At 31.8% G+C, this 15,595-nt stretch overlaps 2 protein-coding genes and 2 long non-coding RNA genes across 6 annotated transcripts; 2 read left to right on the top strand and 2 right to left on the bottom strand.

Moving 5' to 3' along the window:
- Window positions 1-1,458: 1,458 nt before the first annotated feature.
- On the bottom strand, window positions 1,459-4,744 carry LOC111413849 (uncharacterized). Its single transcript, XM_023044967.2, has 2 exons — window positions 2,005-4,744; window positions 1,459-1,764 (listed from the first exon to the last, which is right to left on the bottom strand). Exons 1-2 carry the CDS (start codon window positions 3,197-3,199, stop codon window positions 1,526-1,528), a joined length of 1,434 nt encoding a protein of 477 aa, XP_022900735.2. The 5' UTR covers window positions 3,200-4,744; the 3' UTR covers window positions 1,459-1,525.
- A 490-nt stretch (window positions 4,745-5,234) lies between these two features.
- LOC111424635 (uncharacterized) lies at window positions 5,235-6,578 on the top strand. Of its 3 annotated transcripts, none has more exons than XM_071195728.1 (8): window positions 5,236-5,445; window positions 5,492-5,563; window positions 5,627-5,659; window positions 5,732-5,803; window positions 5,858-5,944; window positions 6,021-6,077; window positions 6,156-6,227; window positions 6,294-6,578. In XM_071195728.1, the coding sequence occupies exons 1-8, from the start codon at window positions 5,385-5,387 to the stop codon at window positions 6,374-6,376; spliced, it is 537 nt and encodes a 178-aa protein (XP_071051829.1). In that variant the 5' UTR covers window positions 5,236-5,384; the 3' UTR covers window positions 6,377-6,578. The 3 variants fall into 3 exon arrangements, with proteins under 3 accessions (XP_071051830.1, XP_071051829.1, XP_022914012.1); XM_023058244.2 differs by having other exon boundaries at window positions 5,241-5,445; window positions 6,312-6,578; XM_071195729.1 differs by lacking the exon at window positions 6,294-6,578 and having other exon boundaries at window positions 5,235-5,445; window positions 6,139-6,227.
- A 5,842-nt stretch (window positions 6,579-12,420) lies between these two features.
- LOC111424661 (uncharacterized) lies at window positions 12,421-12,757 on the top strand. Its single transcript, XR_002707633.2, has 2 exons — window positions 12,421-12,540; window positions 12,602-12,757. It is a non-coding gene; the product is annotated as an uncharacterized lncRNA (long non-coding RNA).
- Window positions 12,758-12,914: 157 nt separating this feature from the next.
- On the bottom strand, window positions 12,915-13,654 carry LOC139429725 (uncharacterized). The gene is made up of 2 exons (XR_011640280.1): window positions 13,363-13,654; window positions 12,915-13,303 (listed from the first exon to the last, which is right to left on the bottom strand). It is a non-coding gene; the product is annotated as an uncharacterized lncRNA (long non-coding RNA).
- Window positions 13,655-15,595: the final 1,941 nt, after the last annotated feature.

Genomic DNA, 15,595 nt, shown 5'->3' with positions numbered 1-15,595 from the left:
ATTTATCGTCAATTACACTAGTCTACAAAAAAAAAATCATAAAATGTACATCTGACGCCACTGTATTTTTCTTATGTAGTTTGGTCCCCTAAACTCAAAAATCACATTTTTCTATTGCAATAATAAAATTGATTTTATAACATGAGCAACATGTCATAAATTTTATGATAAAAAGCTCAACTATCATGAATAATACTTATATATCGTATATATAATCTGTTTTTTATTTAAATCAATTGTCAAAGTGTCGTCAAGTTGGTATTGAAAGTAAAAGCGCATGTCGTGACTTTTACTTTAATTGTGTGCCACCACTGTCTATCAAATTTGTTAAGATTGATTAAAAAACAATTTTCATATAATTTTTTTGCTGCTAAATCTACCATAAAAATGTTAAGAAAGGGTGGAACGGGATGTCAATTGTCTAAACGCGAAAAAAACTCTATAATTAGGTGTTGTGAAGAAGTACAGACGGAGACACCAAATACGAATTTAAAATATATACAGTGTGTCCCCGGATTGTGTCCCCGTAAGGTATAACACTAGTCTACAAAAAAAAAATCATAAAATGTACATTTGACGCCACTGTATTTTTCTTATGTAGTTTGGTCCCCTAAACTCAAAAATCACATTTAAAATTTTTTCTATGGATACGTTTTGGAGCTATGAATTTTTTTTTTTTTAGAGGTACTTTGACTATTTGCAGCATATCTCGAGTTAGAGATGACCGATGTGGTGGTGCTATTCATCAAATTAAAGAGTATTGTATAGCCAATAAATGGTATTAATGCTTATTCCAATCGGTTCGGTAGTTTTAAACTAATGGCCCATAATATGTGAAAAAAGAATTTTTTTTAGACAAAATGTGAACCAAAAATTCATTCAATATCCGTGTAGAGTCGCAGAAAAATTCTTTTTTACTTTCTATGTAAAGTTTGCTCTTTTTAGAAGACAATAAGGTACGCAGGATGAGAATCGGTGGAGAAATTACCAAAAATTATGATCTTCTATATGTGAGAGCACAGCTTTTTCTTGTACAAAAAATTCCGCTCAACTAGACCGTTAGAAATTTTTAGGTTTCATGTTCATACGTTTCTGAGATTTTACGTGTAGGAGATATTCATCCCAATCTTACGATTTAAAATAATTTCAAGATAGCTGCCACATCTAGTGTACCGGAAGTAGCCTACAACTTCGTTATTTTAAACGGAATGCTGCAATTTTTATTGGATATTTGAATTGAAAAACGGTTTTTTTAATCAAAAATGACAATACAAAATTCACTCGCAAAAAGGGAAACGCAAAAATTTCGTCTTATTTTTTACATACAGTTTGTACTTTTACAATAGGAAGACAGTATTTACGACCAAAGCCTATAGAGAAATATCGAAATTATGATCATTTGTGAGTGCCAACATCCAGCTTTTCCTGTTTCTGTAATTTTTCTCAAAAAGCAGGAAATACAGTTCTTCATTCAGTTTATTTTGATTGTAACACTTAGGTATTTATAAAATAGTATGCACAAGTCTTAGAAATAAGTTTGCCCCCCGCTTTGCCTTCTGTTTCTTTGAGAATCCGTCTCTCTTATGAGGAACCAGATATAGTCTCCCATCATTCTTTCATCCCAATTTCCCTGATAACGCCGCTCAATGTTCTTCATTTGTTGGTGGAATCTTTCGCCATGTTCGTCACTTACGTCACCAAGATTCTCCGGGAAGAAATTTAAGTGTGAGTGTAAAAAATGAATTTTTAGAGACATATTTACACCTGTTGGAAAAAATTAAAATAAAATTAAACGTATAACTGAAAATAATGAAATAACGTGTATTTGTAAACTGCCTGCATCCCCATAGCTTTTGAAATGTACATCGAAATTAAATTCAGAATAAAAAACGTGTCATTCCTTCATTGTTTTTTTATTCTGAATCAAAATGTCTCTTAACTCGGAACCTGCAGGGATGCCGGTACTTTACGGATACCCGGAATAATAATAATAATGATCTATACCCATTTTTGCATAATTCTGAAGCAAATTTTCAACAATTGTCTCGTAATTCGGGCTTTTATTGTTTCCAAGAAAATCAGAAACAATTAACTGAAACGAATTCCAGGCTGCAGCTTCAACGGATGATAAATAGGTTTGAAATTTGTCATCTTTTAAAAGTTTTTTTATTTGTGGACCTTCCTTGATTTTTGCGAATGAAAGATTTTCAAATAAGGTTCTTAAATAAGCAAACGCTTGGCCTTCTATATCCAGCGCTTTCACAAAATTCTTGAAGAGTCCAAGTTTAATATGTAATGGCGGTAGAAGGATGTTTTCTTTTTTAATAAGAGGCAAGTATTTAATGTTGCCCTCGCCGAGGGTGTGGCTTTTTCTTTCAGGCCATTGCTTCCTCTTATAATGGTGTTCCCTTGCGCGGCTGTCCCAAAAACAAAGGAAACAACAATATTTCGTGTAGCCCCTTTGTAAACCACATAACATGCCTGTGACTTTTAAATCGGCACAAACTTTCCAGTCATGGTCTTCGTAATTAAGAGATTTTACTAGTTTAACCATTGTTTCGTACGATTCTTTGGTATTTATAGCATGCGCGATCGGAATTGATGGTTTTTCATTTCCATTATGCAAGAGAACTGCTTTCAAACTACTTTTATTGCTATCAATAAATAACCGCCACTCGTGTGCATTATAAGGCTGGCCAAGCTCCTCGAACAAACCGGGAATGTCTTTGCAAAAGCATATGTTATCAGTTGACGTATAATACTTTGTGTAAGGCCTGTCACGGTCTCTGTAATATGTTACTTTAACACTCGTATCCAAAAAGTGATATTGCTTCATACGGGATGCATGTAATTCTGCTTTCTCCTTTGAAAGCTCCAAGTCTCTCACCCAATCATTCAGTTCTTCCTGTGTTAGAAGATGCTGTTCATGCTGTCCTTGACATTCAGTTAAATCACTTCGGAAATCTGACGTATCAGTACTTGAGGACTGAGATATAACGGAAGTTTGGGACTGAGATAAATCAGGGCAGTTGGGGATGGGAAATGTATCTGAATGCGGAACTGGAAACGTGATAGATGGTACATTTGCATAAACCCATCGCATATTTTTCCCAATTCCGGTTTGTTTACTTAGGCAAAAGTAGTAGTCGGTTGTATGACAAAGTGGTTCTTTCCAAATCATTGGTACGCCAAATTTCATGTACCGCCTAACGTTAAAAAAAGTTATAAATTATAAAGTATTTTTAACATGAAATACATACCCTGGCGCGCCGGAGGCCCATCCACTAAGATTTATATGACAATTAATACATAAAAAACTTGGTGTCCATTGTTCTTGAAGATTCTCAGCTGGTATTCCAAAATATTGGAGATAATTTTCTTGTACCGAATTAGTAAATTTACGTATGTTTTTCTTGACGACATATTCACCACACACATAACAGAAATTAAGGGGGTCGTTTTCACACTCAAAAATTCGTTGTCTTTTACTCATTTTATAATCAAGCATGCAATTAAACTATATTATACGATACAATTTGTGAACAACTGTTTAACGCTGAATATGGAACTCGAATGAATAACTTTAGCAATCTTAGTCTCCACGAAACCTTCCCTCACGGTACAGTGGGGGTTTTTATGATGCTCACTTTTTTCTTAACATTCCGGGAAAAAACCTTTTCATTTGTCCACGAGAAACGTATTTATTTTAATATTGTTCAAGTAGGTAAAAAAAGATGGGACAAACCTGTGTGCGAAGAACCTTTGTTCTAAAACCGATAGTTTTCCAAGAATAATAAAATGCACTGATACCTCAAATATCCTTTTTCAAGTAAACTTAATTCACTGAGTAAAACGGCAATATACGTTAGGAATACCGAAAAATATAGAAACAGGAAAACCTGGGCATCTTCCTATTGTAAAAGTACAAACCTTATGTAAAAAATAAGACGAAATTTTTGCGGCTCTCCAAGGTGTTTAAGTGAGTTTATGTGATTTTTGATTAAAAAAACCGTTTTTCAATTCAAATATCCAATAAAAATTGCAGTATTCCGTTTAAAATAACGAAGTTGTAGGCTACTTCCGGTACACTGGATGTGGCAGCCATCTTGAAATTATTTTAAATCGAAAGATTGGGATGAATAGAATAGCTCCTATACGTAAAATCTCAGAAACGTATGAAACATGAAACCTAAAAATTTCTAACGGTACACTTGCGCGGAATTTCTTGTACAAGAAAAAGCTGTGCTCTCACATATAGAAGATCATAATTTTTGGTAATTTCTCCACCGATTCTCATCCTGTGTACCTTATTGTCTTCTAAAAAGAGCAAACTTTACATAGAAAGTAAAAAAGAATTTTTCTGCGACTCTACACGGATATTGAATGAATTTTTGGTTCACATTTTGTCTAAAAAAAATTCTTTTTTCACATATTATGGGCCATTAGTTTAAAACTACCGAACCGATTGGAATAAGCATTAATACCATTTATTGGCTATACAATACTCTTTAATTTGATGAATAGCACCACCACATCGGTCATCTCTAACTCGAGATATGCTGCAAATAGTCAAAGTACCTCTAAAAAAAAAAATTCATAGCTCCAAAACGTATCCATAGAAAAAATTTTAAATGTGATTTTTGAGTTTAGGGGACCAAACTACATAAGAAAAATACAGTGGCGTCAAATGTACATTTTATGATTTTTTTTTTGTAGACTAGTGTTATACCTTACGGGGACACAATCCGGGGACACACTGTATATATTTTCAATTCGTATTTGGTGTCTCCGTCTGTACTTCTTCACAATACCTAATTATAGAGTTTTTTTCGCGTTTAGACAGTTGACATCCCGTTCCACCCTTTCTTAACATTTTTATGGTAGATTTAGCAGCAAAAAAATTATATGAAAATTGTTTTTTAATCAATCTTAGCAAATTTGATAGACAGTGGTGGCACACAATTAAAGTAAAAGTCACGACATGCGCTTTTACTTTCAATACCAACTTGACGACACTTTGACAATTGATTTAAATAAAAAACAGATTATATATACGATATATAAGTATTATTCATGATAGTTGAGCTTTTTATCATAAAATTTATGACATGTTGCTCATGTTATAAAATCGGGCGCTCCCGCTCGAAGGTAGATGGGAGGCGGCGATGGAATTTTGCCTTTCGTGCAAAAGCTTTTACTGAAAAATGTTCGTTTTCCATTAGGAAAGCGATGTCGCTTGCGAAATGCAAAAACAAACCAATTTTCATTTTTTCGTAATCGGTTTGCACTTAACAGGAATGTTTTCGCTTAAAATTTTTCTTGCTCGATGTTTTGTATAAAATGGTTGGTTTGGGAAGTAAATTGTTTATTAAAAACCAACTAAAATGAAAGTTATTTTTGTTGTTTTAAGTGTTTTCGGTTACCTTTTTGGTTTCGCCGTTTTTGGTAAGATTTTTTTTGTTGTTCTTCATTTTGGTAATTTATTTCATAGAAATCATTGATGGCCAAAATTCTACTAGTCCAATCGAAAATGCAAGTTCTACTGATGACATTACTTTAGTATGTAAGTATTATGTTTAACATTTTTTATTGAAAAACAATTAAAATCTTTATATTTACATTTTAGTGGGGAATATCAATGGCAATGTTTCACAATTGGGTACGTAATAATTTCGTAAATTTATTAAATAATTCTTTAGTCAATATTTATGCGTATTATTTTTTTATGTAGTGGACATTGTAAAAGTTGAAGTAGCAACAAAATTATTATTGCCTACGCTAGAGGTGTTACTTATAGATATTAGTAAGTACAAAATAGTACTTTTTTACCAAAAAGTTACACTTATTTCTTTTTCAGACAAAGCACTGAATACAGTTGAGGACTTAACTCCTGGCAAAACTGAGATTGTAATAATTCTTCTTCATAGAGTATTAGTATTATTAAGTATGTAAAAAACTAATTTTAATTAATTTTGAATTATTCTTACCAATTACAATTATGTATTTCAATTTTGCTTCAGAAAAAATCGTTGAAGTTCTAACTACTGCAAATTTAACGAATAGTCAACGTGAGGCAGGTAAGAATTTATCGCTCCGAAAAGAAAACTAATAATAATAACAGTAGTAAATATTTTTAAGGTTAATTTCATTTTCAGTGGAAAAAATTTATAATTCAACCAATGAGAGTATAACTGAGGCTATTAACTACTTACAGGAAGTACAAAACGGTAACTAACTGTATTGATTAAATTAGAGTATAAATATATTTTCGTTTATTTTAAAAATTTTGAAAACACCCAACGCCAATACAGCTAAACGTCACCATATCGTCTACAAGAAATTCCACCACGCTGCTCGCAACCACCACCAAAACTAAAACAACAATAAAAGCAGCATTTTCATAACGCAACAACAACACAACATTTTCCCAAAATAACTAAATAAGAGTTGTATTCAAGAAAAAAATCAAATTAACAACCCAAAAATTAATGAACGAGTTAAACCAGATTTACTCTTAGTCTTTAGAAATGAAAGTGTCATTTATTATTTTCTTGTAAATAAAAAATAATTGAGATTAATTTTTGTAGCAAATTTAATCTGGATTTAAGACCCTGAAAATATTTATATATAAAAGATGAAGCCAAAAAGGTAACCGGAAACATTTAGAACTACGTAAAACCCAACATGGAAGAATATTGAGTGAACATAATTTTGAAATAACTATCATTACTATTATTGCAAAGCTATGTGCGAACTTAATTATTCCGAACTTAAAAAAAGACCGTATTTAAAGAAATAATTGAGATATCAAAATGATTTAAATACCATTTCGTAGCAAATTTAATCTAGATTTAGGTCATCGAATCTGAATAGATGCTAAATAAAAAGTTTTTGAAATAAAGTTGTTTATTTTGTTATTAAGTTAGAAACAGCACCATCTTGAAAGTGGACAGCAGTAAATTTGGGTTTGGTATATTTTAAAAGAAATTCATAAAATTCCCGTTAAATTTAGCATAAAAATATATATTAATAAGAAAAAAGATAAAACAGAACAATATAAAATGAAACGGAATGTAATAGAAAAACTATTCGAATTGAAACAATCGGGATTTAGAGCATTTCATAAAAAAACTTTTCCAACAAAAGTTGTAGCACATCTTATTATTAACAACATTGTTCTGTTTCACTTTTGCCCCAAGATGTATAGATTTCGAGAAAAATACGAAAATATGAAAATTTTATGAATTTCCTTGTATTACAAGTTAATGATAACATTTGCGAATCGGGGCATGTTACAATAAAACTTTACCAACAAATATTGTAGCAAATTTTATTCTTACTGATATTGCTCTTTTCCACTTTTGCTGTCAGATGTATTAATATTGAGAAAAATATGAAAATTTTATGAATTTCGTTGTTTTATAAGTTGCTAATAGTAACAGTTGGGATTTAGAACATTTCACAAAAAAACTTTTCCAACAAAAGTTGTAGCATATCTTATTGTTAACAATATTGTTCCCTTCCACTTTTGTCCCAAGATGTATAGATATCGAGAAAAATGCTAAAATATGAAAATTTTATGAATTTCCTTGTATTACAAGTTGTTAATAACATTTGAGAATCGGGGCATGTTACAATAAAACTTTACCAACAAAAGTTGTAGCAAATTTTATTCTTAATAATATTGCTCTCTTTCATTTTTACTCTCAGATGCGTCAATATCGAGGAAATACGAAAATATGAAAATTTGATGAATTTCGCTGTTTAAAGAGGATTTTTTTCTAAATCTAGTATACAGTCAATAATAAAAGATGAATATTGGTTACATAAGAAAATTTTCGAGGAAAATTACTTTAAAGTTTAACTACATATTTCATATTTGCTCGATATGATAAAATAGCAGTAGGAGATGGTGGGCCACAGTGATACAAAAAATAGTATTTAATTTTTATTTAAGAACACATTATCACAAATCAAAAACGGAATTTTGTTGAATATACAACAACATCAAACAATATCAATTTTTAACGCAAGTTCACTAACGTAAAATCTACTTCAAATTTGAAAGATGGCTGGAGACTTTTTATTTTTCTCAAACAACTGGGTTTTGGTAGGAAGTGCCGCTCATCTTTCAAACTTTTTCTCAACAAATTTATTTCTACATCGTTTTCAATACCTTTTTCATTAACAACTTGCCCGATATAAAATACTTTTGTTTTAGTTTTGAATGTTACTAGGACGAAGTCACCAAGTATAGGATCTCGATCCAATTCCTCAAATGTAGATGGATCTAAAGCCGGAGGCCAAACCACAACTTTATCAGAATCTTCAACCGAAAACTTAAAGTTACAATTTTTTATTATTGGTTTCTTTTTCCGCATAATATGCGTTCGAATGGGTAAATTCCGGTTTTTTTGAATCCCGATATGATATTCGCCGGCGTCATAACTCTTTGATGAGCTACGCCTACAGAGCTTGCAACTTTATAAATACTCATTGGAGTTCCAGGATGGTGTATCAACCAAGAGTCGATGGCTGTATTATAATGTGACTTGAAGGAATAAAACATAGAGACATCAAGGGGTTGTAGTTTATTACTGCAATGAGGCGGTAAGGTGATTATAGTGACCCCATTTTCTTTGGCTAAGTTCAAAGTCTTAATTGTCAACTTAATAAAATAGTAAATAAGTTATTTTAGTTAAAATAACTTAATAAAATAACTTTCGTGGTTGTCATAAATAAGGATATTGGGGTTATCTTTGGAGGAACTGTTGTGACTTATAAAATGTTTCATAACTCATCCACCCACTTATACAGGCAAGACGTAATGTACCTGGGCGGAGCGCCGGCAATCATATCCATTTTAAAATGTTTTCGGGGGAATATCATAGCTGGAGGCAAACTGTTTCCGCTTGCGTATACTCACTAACTTGTTTTTGACCTTTTTCAGCCAATATTTTCTTTGGTTTTTGTACCGTGGTTGTTCCTGTTTCGTTAAGATTAAATATACGTCTTCCATCAGCAAATTTGTCGGAACATCTGTAAGCCTTTTCTAAGTTGTCGAAAAATCTAAATACATTATGCTTATTGAATGATGTTGCCCTCGAGATACTGTAACCTTCTGGTTGACGAATGCTCACTTGAGGTTGACGTTTTAAAAATCCCTGCAGCCAATTAATTAACCTGCTCTCTTGTTATCTTCCGAAGAGCCTGGAATTTTTATTTTATTAATTTTCGCTATTTCGTAGGCTAGTACTCGAAAATTTTTTGTTCATTTTCCATAACACATTTTGGAGCAAGTTAACAACATTTATAGTTTAGAGTCATACGAATAGGTAAATCTGGGTTCTTTCGTGCTTTTTTTTACATAGCTAAAGAGCGTCTGATACTTGACGTTATATTCTAAAGCAGCTTCTCTGAGTGAAATTTTATACCCATTTATCCCACCAGTCAAAACTGCCTGGCGCATCGAGTCTTCGGAAAACATTCCCTTGTTGGTCGTCCTCTTTCTGCCTCTGGACATAAACTTTCGTTGCCAAGATATATTTTTATTTGAAAATAGGAAAGATATATTGTGGCATCTTGTTCGATTTAGGGAATGGACTTTGCGGACATGACGCTACAAATACTCCCCCTTCCAAGAAGAAATAAGGTCAACAATAAAATGTAAATTACGTAGTTATAAATATTTTAATTTTGAAAACGCATTCTTACAGATTTATTTGGAATTCCGTTTTAATTGGAAGCAATTTCAAGTTTATCGTTAGCTATAAAGGCTGGCGATAATCGATCAATACTAACTGATAATTCTGTGTTATCTTTTAAAATAACAAAGTTTTTTTGACAGCGTTTAATAACTTTAAAAGGGCCTTCAAACATTGGTGCAAGGGAAGGCTTAACATGATTTAATTTTAATAAAACAAAGTCTGAAACAAATAGATCTTTATGAATGAAAGGTTTAATTTTTGAATGGAAGGTAATGGGTACTGGTTTTAAACTTGAAAACGTTCCTTGAATTGTTTGTTCAGAGGGATAAATAGATGTTAAAGAATCGATAGTGATTCTTGATAAAGTATCCGACACTGTGTTACATTTTCCTTTAATGTAAGAGATTTTAGAGGTTAGCTCAACTATTTAGTTAATGTATCTTGTTTGACTAGGAGTTTTTTCTGTTTTCGAAAAGAGCGCGGTGATTAAGGGTTTGTGATCTGTGAAAATTTTGAATTGGTTTCCTTGTAAGAAATGTTTAACCGCGAAATACATAGCTAAGAGTTCTCTGTCAAAGATGGAATACTTCATTTGGCTGTTAGACATTTTTTTGGAAAAGAACTGGTGAAGTAGTTCTATTGTTAGTTTGGGAAAGAACAGCTCCTATTCCTGTTTCTGAAGCAGCAGTATATAGAGAAAACGATCCTGTTGGAGAAGAATGTGAGAGAAGTGGAACATTGACCAGAGAGTTCTGTTGTCCAGAGTATAATGTTTTTGATTTTTTCAAGTTATAATTTATTTGCAAGTTTATGTAGTGGGAATAAGATATCTGATAGGTTGGGTATGAAACGATGATAAAAATTTAACATTCCTAAGAAACGCTGCAATTCTTTTACTGTTTTTGGTAGAGAAAACTTGGATATGATGTCTATTCTTGACTGAGAAGGTCGAATTCCTTTTGTCTGATACTGTATAACTTAAAAAGTCTAATGAGAAAACGCCAAATATACATTTATTTGGTTGTATATTTATATTATAACTGTTCTATAATCTTTCAAAAAGAATTCATAGATGTTCTAAGTGTTCATCTTTGGATTTACTAGCTGTTAAAACATCATCTAAATAGACAAAAAGGAAAGTTAGGCCAATAAGAACTTCATTGATGCCTATAGTCTCCGCAAGGGCGCCAATCTCCGGAGTCCTTTTTAGGGACCATGTGCAAAGGAGATGCTACTGATGAAGATGATAGACAGCTTCTTTAGCTATAAAAAGTTTTCGGAAATCTAGTCTTCGAGGCCGGTTGAAATGCAAATGAGAGTTAGTTATTATCTTATGTGTTGTTTGATGATTTACAGGAAAGGAGAAATCGGGGGAAGAAGTTAAATTTGGAAAATTTTTTAGTACTTGAGTAAATTTTGTTTCAATAGAGAAAAGGCGTGGTTGAGCAGAAGAAGTACGTGCCTATTGCCAAAAGATTTGTTTCACAATCGATAACTCGCTGATGTTTAATATCTATTAAGGTATTGTACTTGCCCAAGAAATCAGCGCTAACTGTTAGTAACTTCTTACCACATGTTTTGATAACTGATCCATTCGCTGCTGATAAAACGAATGTGGAGTTTTGTTTATTGAACGGAAATAGGTTAACTGGTAAAACTGATATTTCTGCTCCCGAATCAATAAAAAAATTTAAGTTATTTATAATGTCATAAATAAATAGTCTTGAATTTAACTCATTGATTTTTAATTTGGAATTCTTTGAATTGGGTTTATTCTCAAAATAACTAAATAATAAAATTTGCACCATTTACCTTGGCAGTTGCGGGCACAATCGCCATATTTTAGTGTGATAATCTGCACTTATCTATCTTATTAGATCCGCGTGATGGGCTTCTTGTAGATGTTCGGTAAGATGAAGATGGAGATCTGCTACGACGATAAATGCAGTATGCATAGCAATGGTGATTTGGGAATTTATTACTGTTGTTATTTAGGTTGCTGTTGATTGAAGCAATTTGGGAGTCAATTGCTGCCTGTTTTTGCGCAAATGTGCTAAATATACTCTGACATGTCGCGGTGAAGCTATCAAAGGCTTTGATCATGTCGGTCATATTCGGTTGTATGTTGGTTTGAGTGGTACAAAACATACAACTACGAAAATGAAACCATCTGAAATAAATTCGAAATTTGTGGAGAATAAACTTCCCAACACAGTGTACGGAGATACCGTCCGTATCAGTAAATATAAACATGTGTTTAGTAAAGGATATTTGCCCAACTGGGATATTTCATATTTATTGGAGGACATTCGTGGACAGCCGATTAAAGGCGCTTTTTACGAATTCGAACTTCGAAGGACCGCTCACCCAACGTTTACCTCGTTGAAAAGGAAGTAGTATTCATCGCATAATTCTTGGACATCAAATAAAGATATATCATAAAATTTCTTTATATCGATGTGAATTTTTTTAAATAAAATTTAATTTTCAAACCTTTGTGTTATGGAATTTCACTCAAGTTTTTTTCCTTAAGAAACCACATTTGATAAGGGTTTCCTGCATAAAACGTTATGCAATATCGTTTTAATAAAAATCGTACATTAATAATTTTAAAATTTCTAAAACTGTAAAACCAAGTTTTTTTCCTTAAGAAACCACATTTGATAAGGGTTTCCTGCATAAAACCTTGTGAAATATCGTTTTACAGCATTTTCAGTTAAGATTCAGACATGAATAGTTACAGAGGTGAGCTCTAAATTGTTAAAGTTTAGTTTAAATTTTGGGTTTAAAATTTGGGTTTTAAATGAGAAGGCTATTATCTCCCCATTTAAAAGTAAGTCTCACTACAAGGGTTTAATTTCATTGATTTAATTGATTTCTATCTTTAATTTTAGCGGACGCTAAGATCGATATTTATGTCCCAAAATACAAGTGCCCGAGGGGCTACACGCCCCTCGATACGGGCTTTTTTTTTAAGATATGGAGACGTATGTTTAATATTTATATTAATTTTGAATTTTAATTTATTCTGATTAAATTGGTCGCCTGAATGTAATTGGTTTTATTTGTTAAATTTCCATCCCCTACGTATATTAAGATTTACCTATTATTATTTCAAACATATAACTTTAAAGTTCATATTTAATTCACTTTTTTGATATAAGAAGATATTGAAGTTTGGGTTATTTAGAAATATCAAACAATTGCTTGAATTTATATGCAACCAAGCATATTTTTATTTCAAAATAGTATTTCTTATTTTCTATTCTTCAGCTAAAAATCTATGAAGCACTTCGGAACTTGATCCTTTTAAATTTAATTTAAAATTAGGACGTTTCAAGCAAAACGCACACCACATAATTTTACTTTCCACTAAATCTACGAATTTATTCTTATTGATACTATTATGTTCTAATCTAACGATCTTTTCAATTGGTTTAAATTCATCTTTATTTTCTAAAACATCCATTTCTATTATAAGAATCCAATCGTACATCTCAAAACAATTCGCACATACACGTCCGTGATTAGTTTCAATGTATGTCATCCACGCGCATACTAATCCATTCTCATTTATTTGGTTGAAAAGTTCATCCCTAAAGTATTATTAAAATTTCATTTAACTTTATAGACTATATTTTAATTTCTAATTTACCTGAAAATTTCTATATTCCTAAATAGGGCGCATTGAATCATATGATTCATTTTAAAATTAAATAAGTCTATTACGTCCACATTATCGTAACAGTTTTCATGTGTTCCCAGTTGATTCCAATTATCCTCAAACCACGTGTTCCACAACTCTAATACTAACTTCCACGGTAAATATCGAACTAGTACTAACACATGTACACGTTGAGATATGCTTAGATTAATTTTAGTTCGGGTTAAATCTTTTAATGAAAGTGCGTTGAATTGAGTCATTGTATTATATGTTAACGAAAAACAAGTTGAATACTAAGCTGTTTAATTTAAAACTATTGTATTTAAATGTAAAGTTGAAATTCGTAATCTATATCTAACCGCATTAACCTCATTTAACGGCTGGAAGATTTTTATTTTAATGAGAATTACGTTAAATTTTATACGATTTAAATTATTTTGTTTTCAAGTAAATTTTTGGAATTTACTTCAATACAGCTTTCGATGTAATTCGTTAAGTGTTGAAGGTTTAACATTTGATTTCCGTTTAACCCTTTGTGTCCCAATAAATCAAAAATTTTGAAACTTTGTGACAGAATTAAAACGTTATCAAAATACACTCAGTAGAGGCCTTTGGAATCAATTTTAGCAAAATATGCAATCTCGTCAAGTAATTTCAGTCAAGTATTAAAATATATTTTCAGTATACTATTATCTTTGATTATATATACAATCTATATATATATATAATCAAAGCTATTATTGCTAATATAAAAATAATACATTTTTTATTACGTTAGAAAATAAGTAACACTTGCTTTATCTAAATCACATTATGACATTCAGAAAAACAGTTCTTTCTTTCATTACAACATAAATAAACATTGCACGCAGTACATTTTGAGTGGGGTCTAGCTTTGGCAGAACAATTTTCACAACTTCGTCTTTCTTTTGAACTTGCGCTACAAGATTTTCGTTACGCAGTAAATTTGAAAATTTATTTATCAGACCTGTATTTACAGAACGACGAAAATCTGATAGAATATTGAGAAAAAACATATTGAGCAAAAACTAACATTTTCACCGGCGAGACGGTAGCAACAAACCGCTCACCAACAAACTTTTTCCTTTATATTTCCACCTACTTCTAGGACCCATTCTTCGTTATCTAGAAAGATAGCGAAAAACTAAGTACACGGTTGGAAAGCTTGGTCTTTTCTCTATCTTAAACCGAACCGAACCGAACCTGTGTCGTTTCCTATTTTTTTCTGTTCTTATTATTAATATATCGGCGGACGAAAACATGGTTTTTTAAGATATAGAAAAGACCAAGCTTTCCAACCGTGTGTTTAGTTTTTCGCTATCTTTCTAGATAACCAAAATATTGCCCCGATAAGTAGCCGGAAATACAAGGGAAAAGTTTGTTGCTGGGCTGAAAAACGATTGTGCAAACGTGTGATTGAGATGTGTTATACAGGGTGATTCATAAGTAATGGGCCAAATTGTAAATGTACGTTCAGGAGGCCAAAATAATAATATTTTCATTAACAATAATGGGTCTTAGTCTGCTCCTTACTGAGATACAGGATGTTAAAGCGAAAAAAATAAAATAGATTTTTGTTAATAGATCAGCTACTTTTCTACATAATGACTCATAGTTGACTTATAGTTTTTGTAAGGGTAAACAATAATGTGTGAGAGGATTTGACTTAACTCGTAGATGTCGCCACATGCGCCATATGAATTAGATGAAATCAGCTACAAATTTTTTATCGCTCATTATTTTACAACATACTTGTTTAATTTGGATAGCCCCATCATTTCTGTAGAAAAAAGCTATACTTCTTTGATCTTGAAAATATTAACGATTTTCGAGATATTTGAATTTTACTAATTCACTACACTACATTTCACGGTGGTCGACGTAGCATTAATCTGTTAAGACACAAGCATGGCATGGAATGTTGACATTTACCTAACCGTAATTGATAATTGATAACAATATTAAACTGAAACCATAAAAAAATTACGTAATAAAACAATTTATTGTACGCCAGTTAATAAAACGAAATACAACATTAGAACAGACTTGAACTAAGACCACTTACGACAACTGTTATCAAAACCTACATGTTAATGTTGTGCGAAGTTAAATTAAATTTAAGCTTAATTATGAGCTATTTCGCCAATTAAAAACTCCGCGTCTGGTAAAGGTTGCTTCATCCGTGAAAAGAATGTTATTTAGG

The sequence above is a fragment of the Onthophagus taurus genome, chromosome 5 (assembly GCF_036711975.1).
Source record: "Onthophagus taurus isolate NC chromosome 5, IU_Otau_3.0, whole genome shotgun sequence".
Classification (NCBI taxonomy): Eukaryota; Metazoa; Arthropoda; class Insecta; order Coleoptera; family Scarabaeidae; genus Onthophagus; species Onthophagus taurus.
This window is presented reverse-complemented; position numbering and strand designations above follow the sequence as displayed.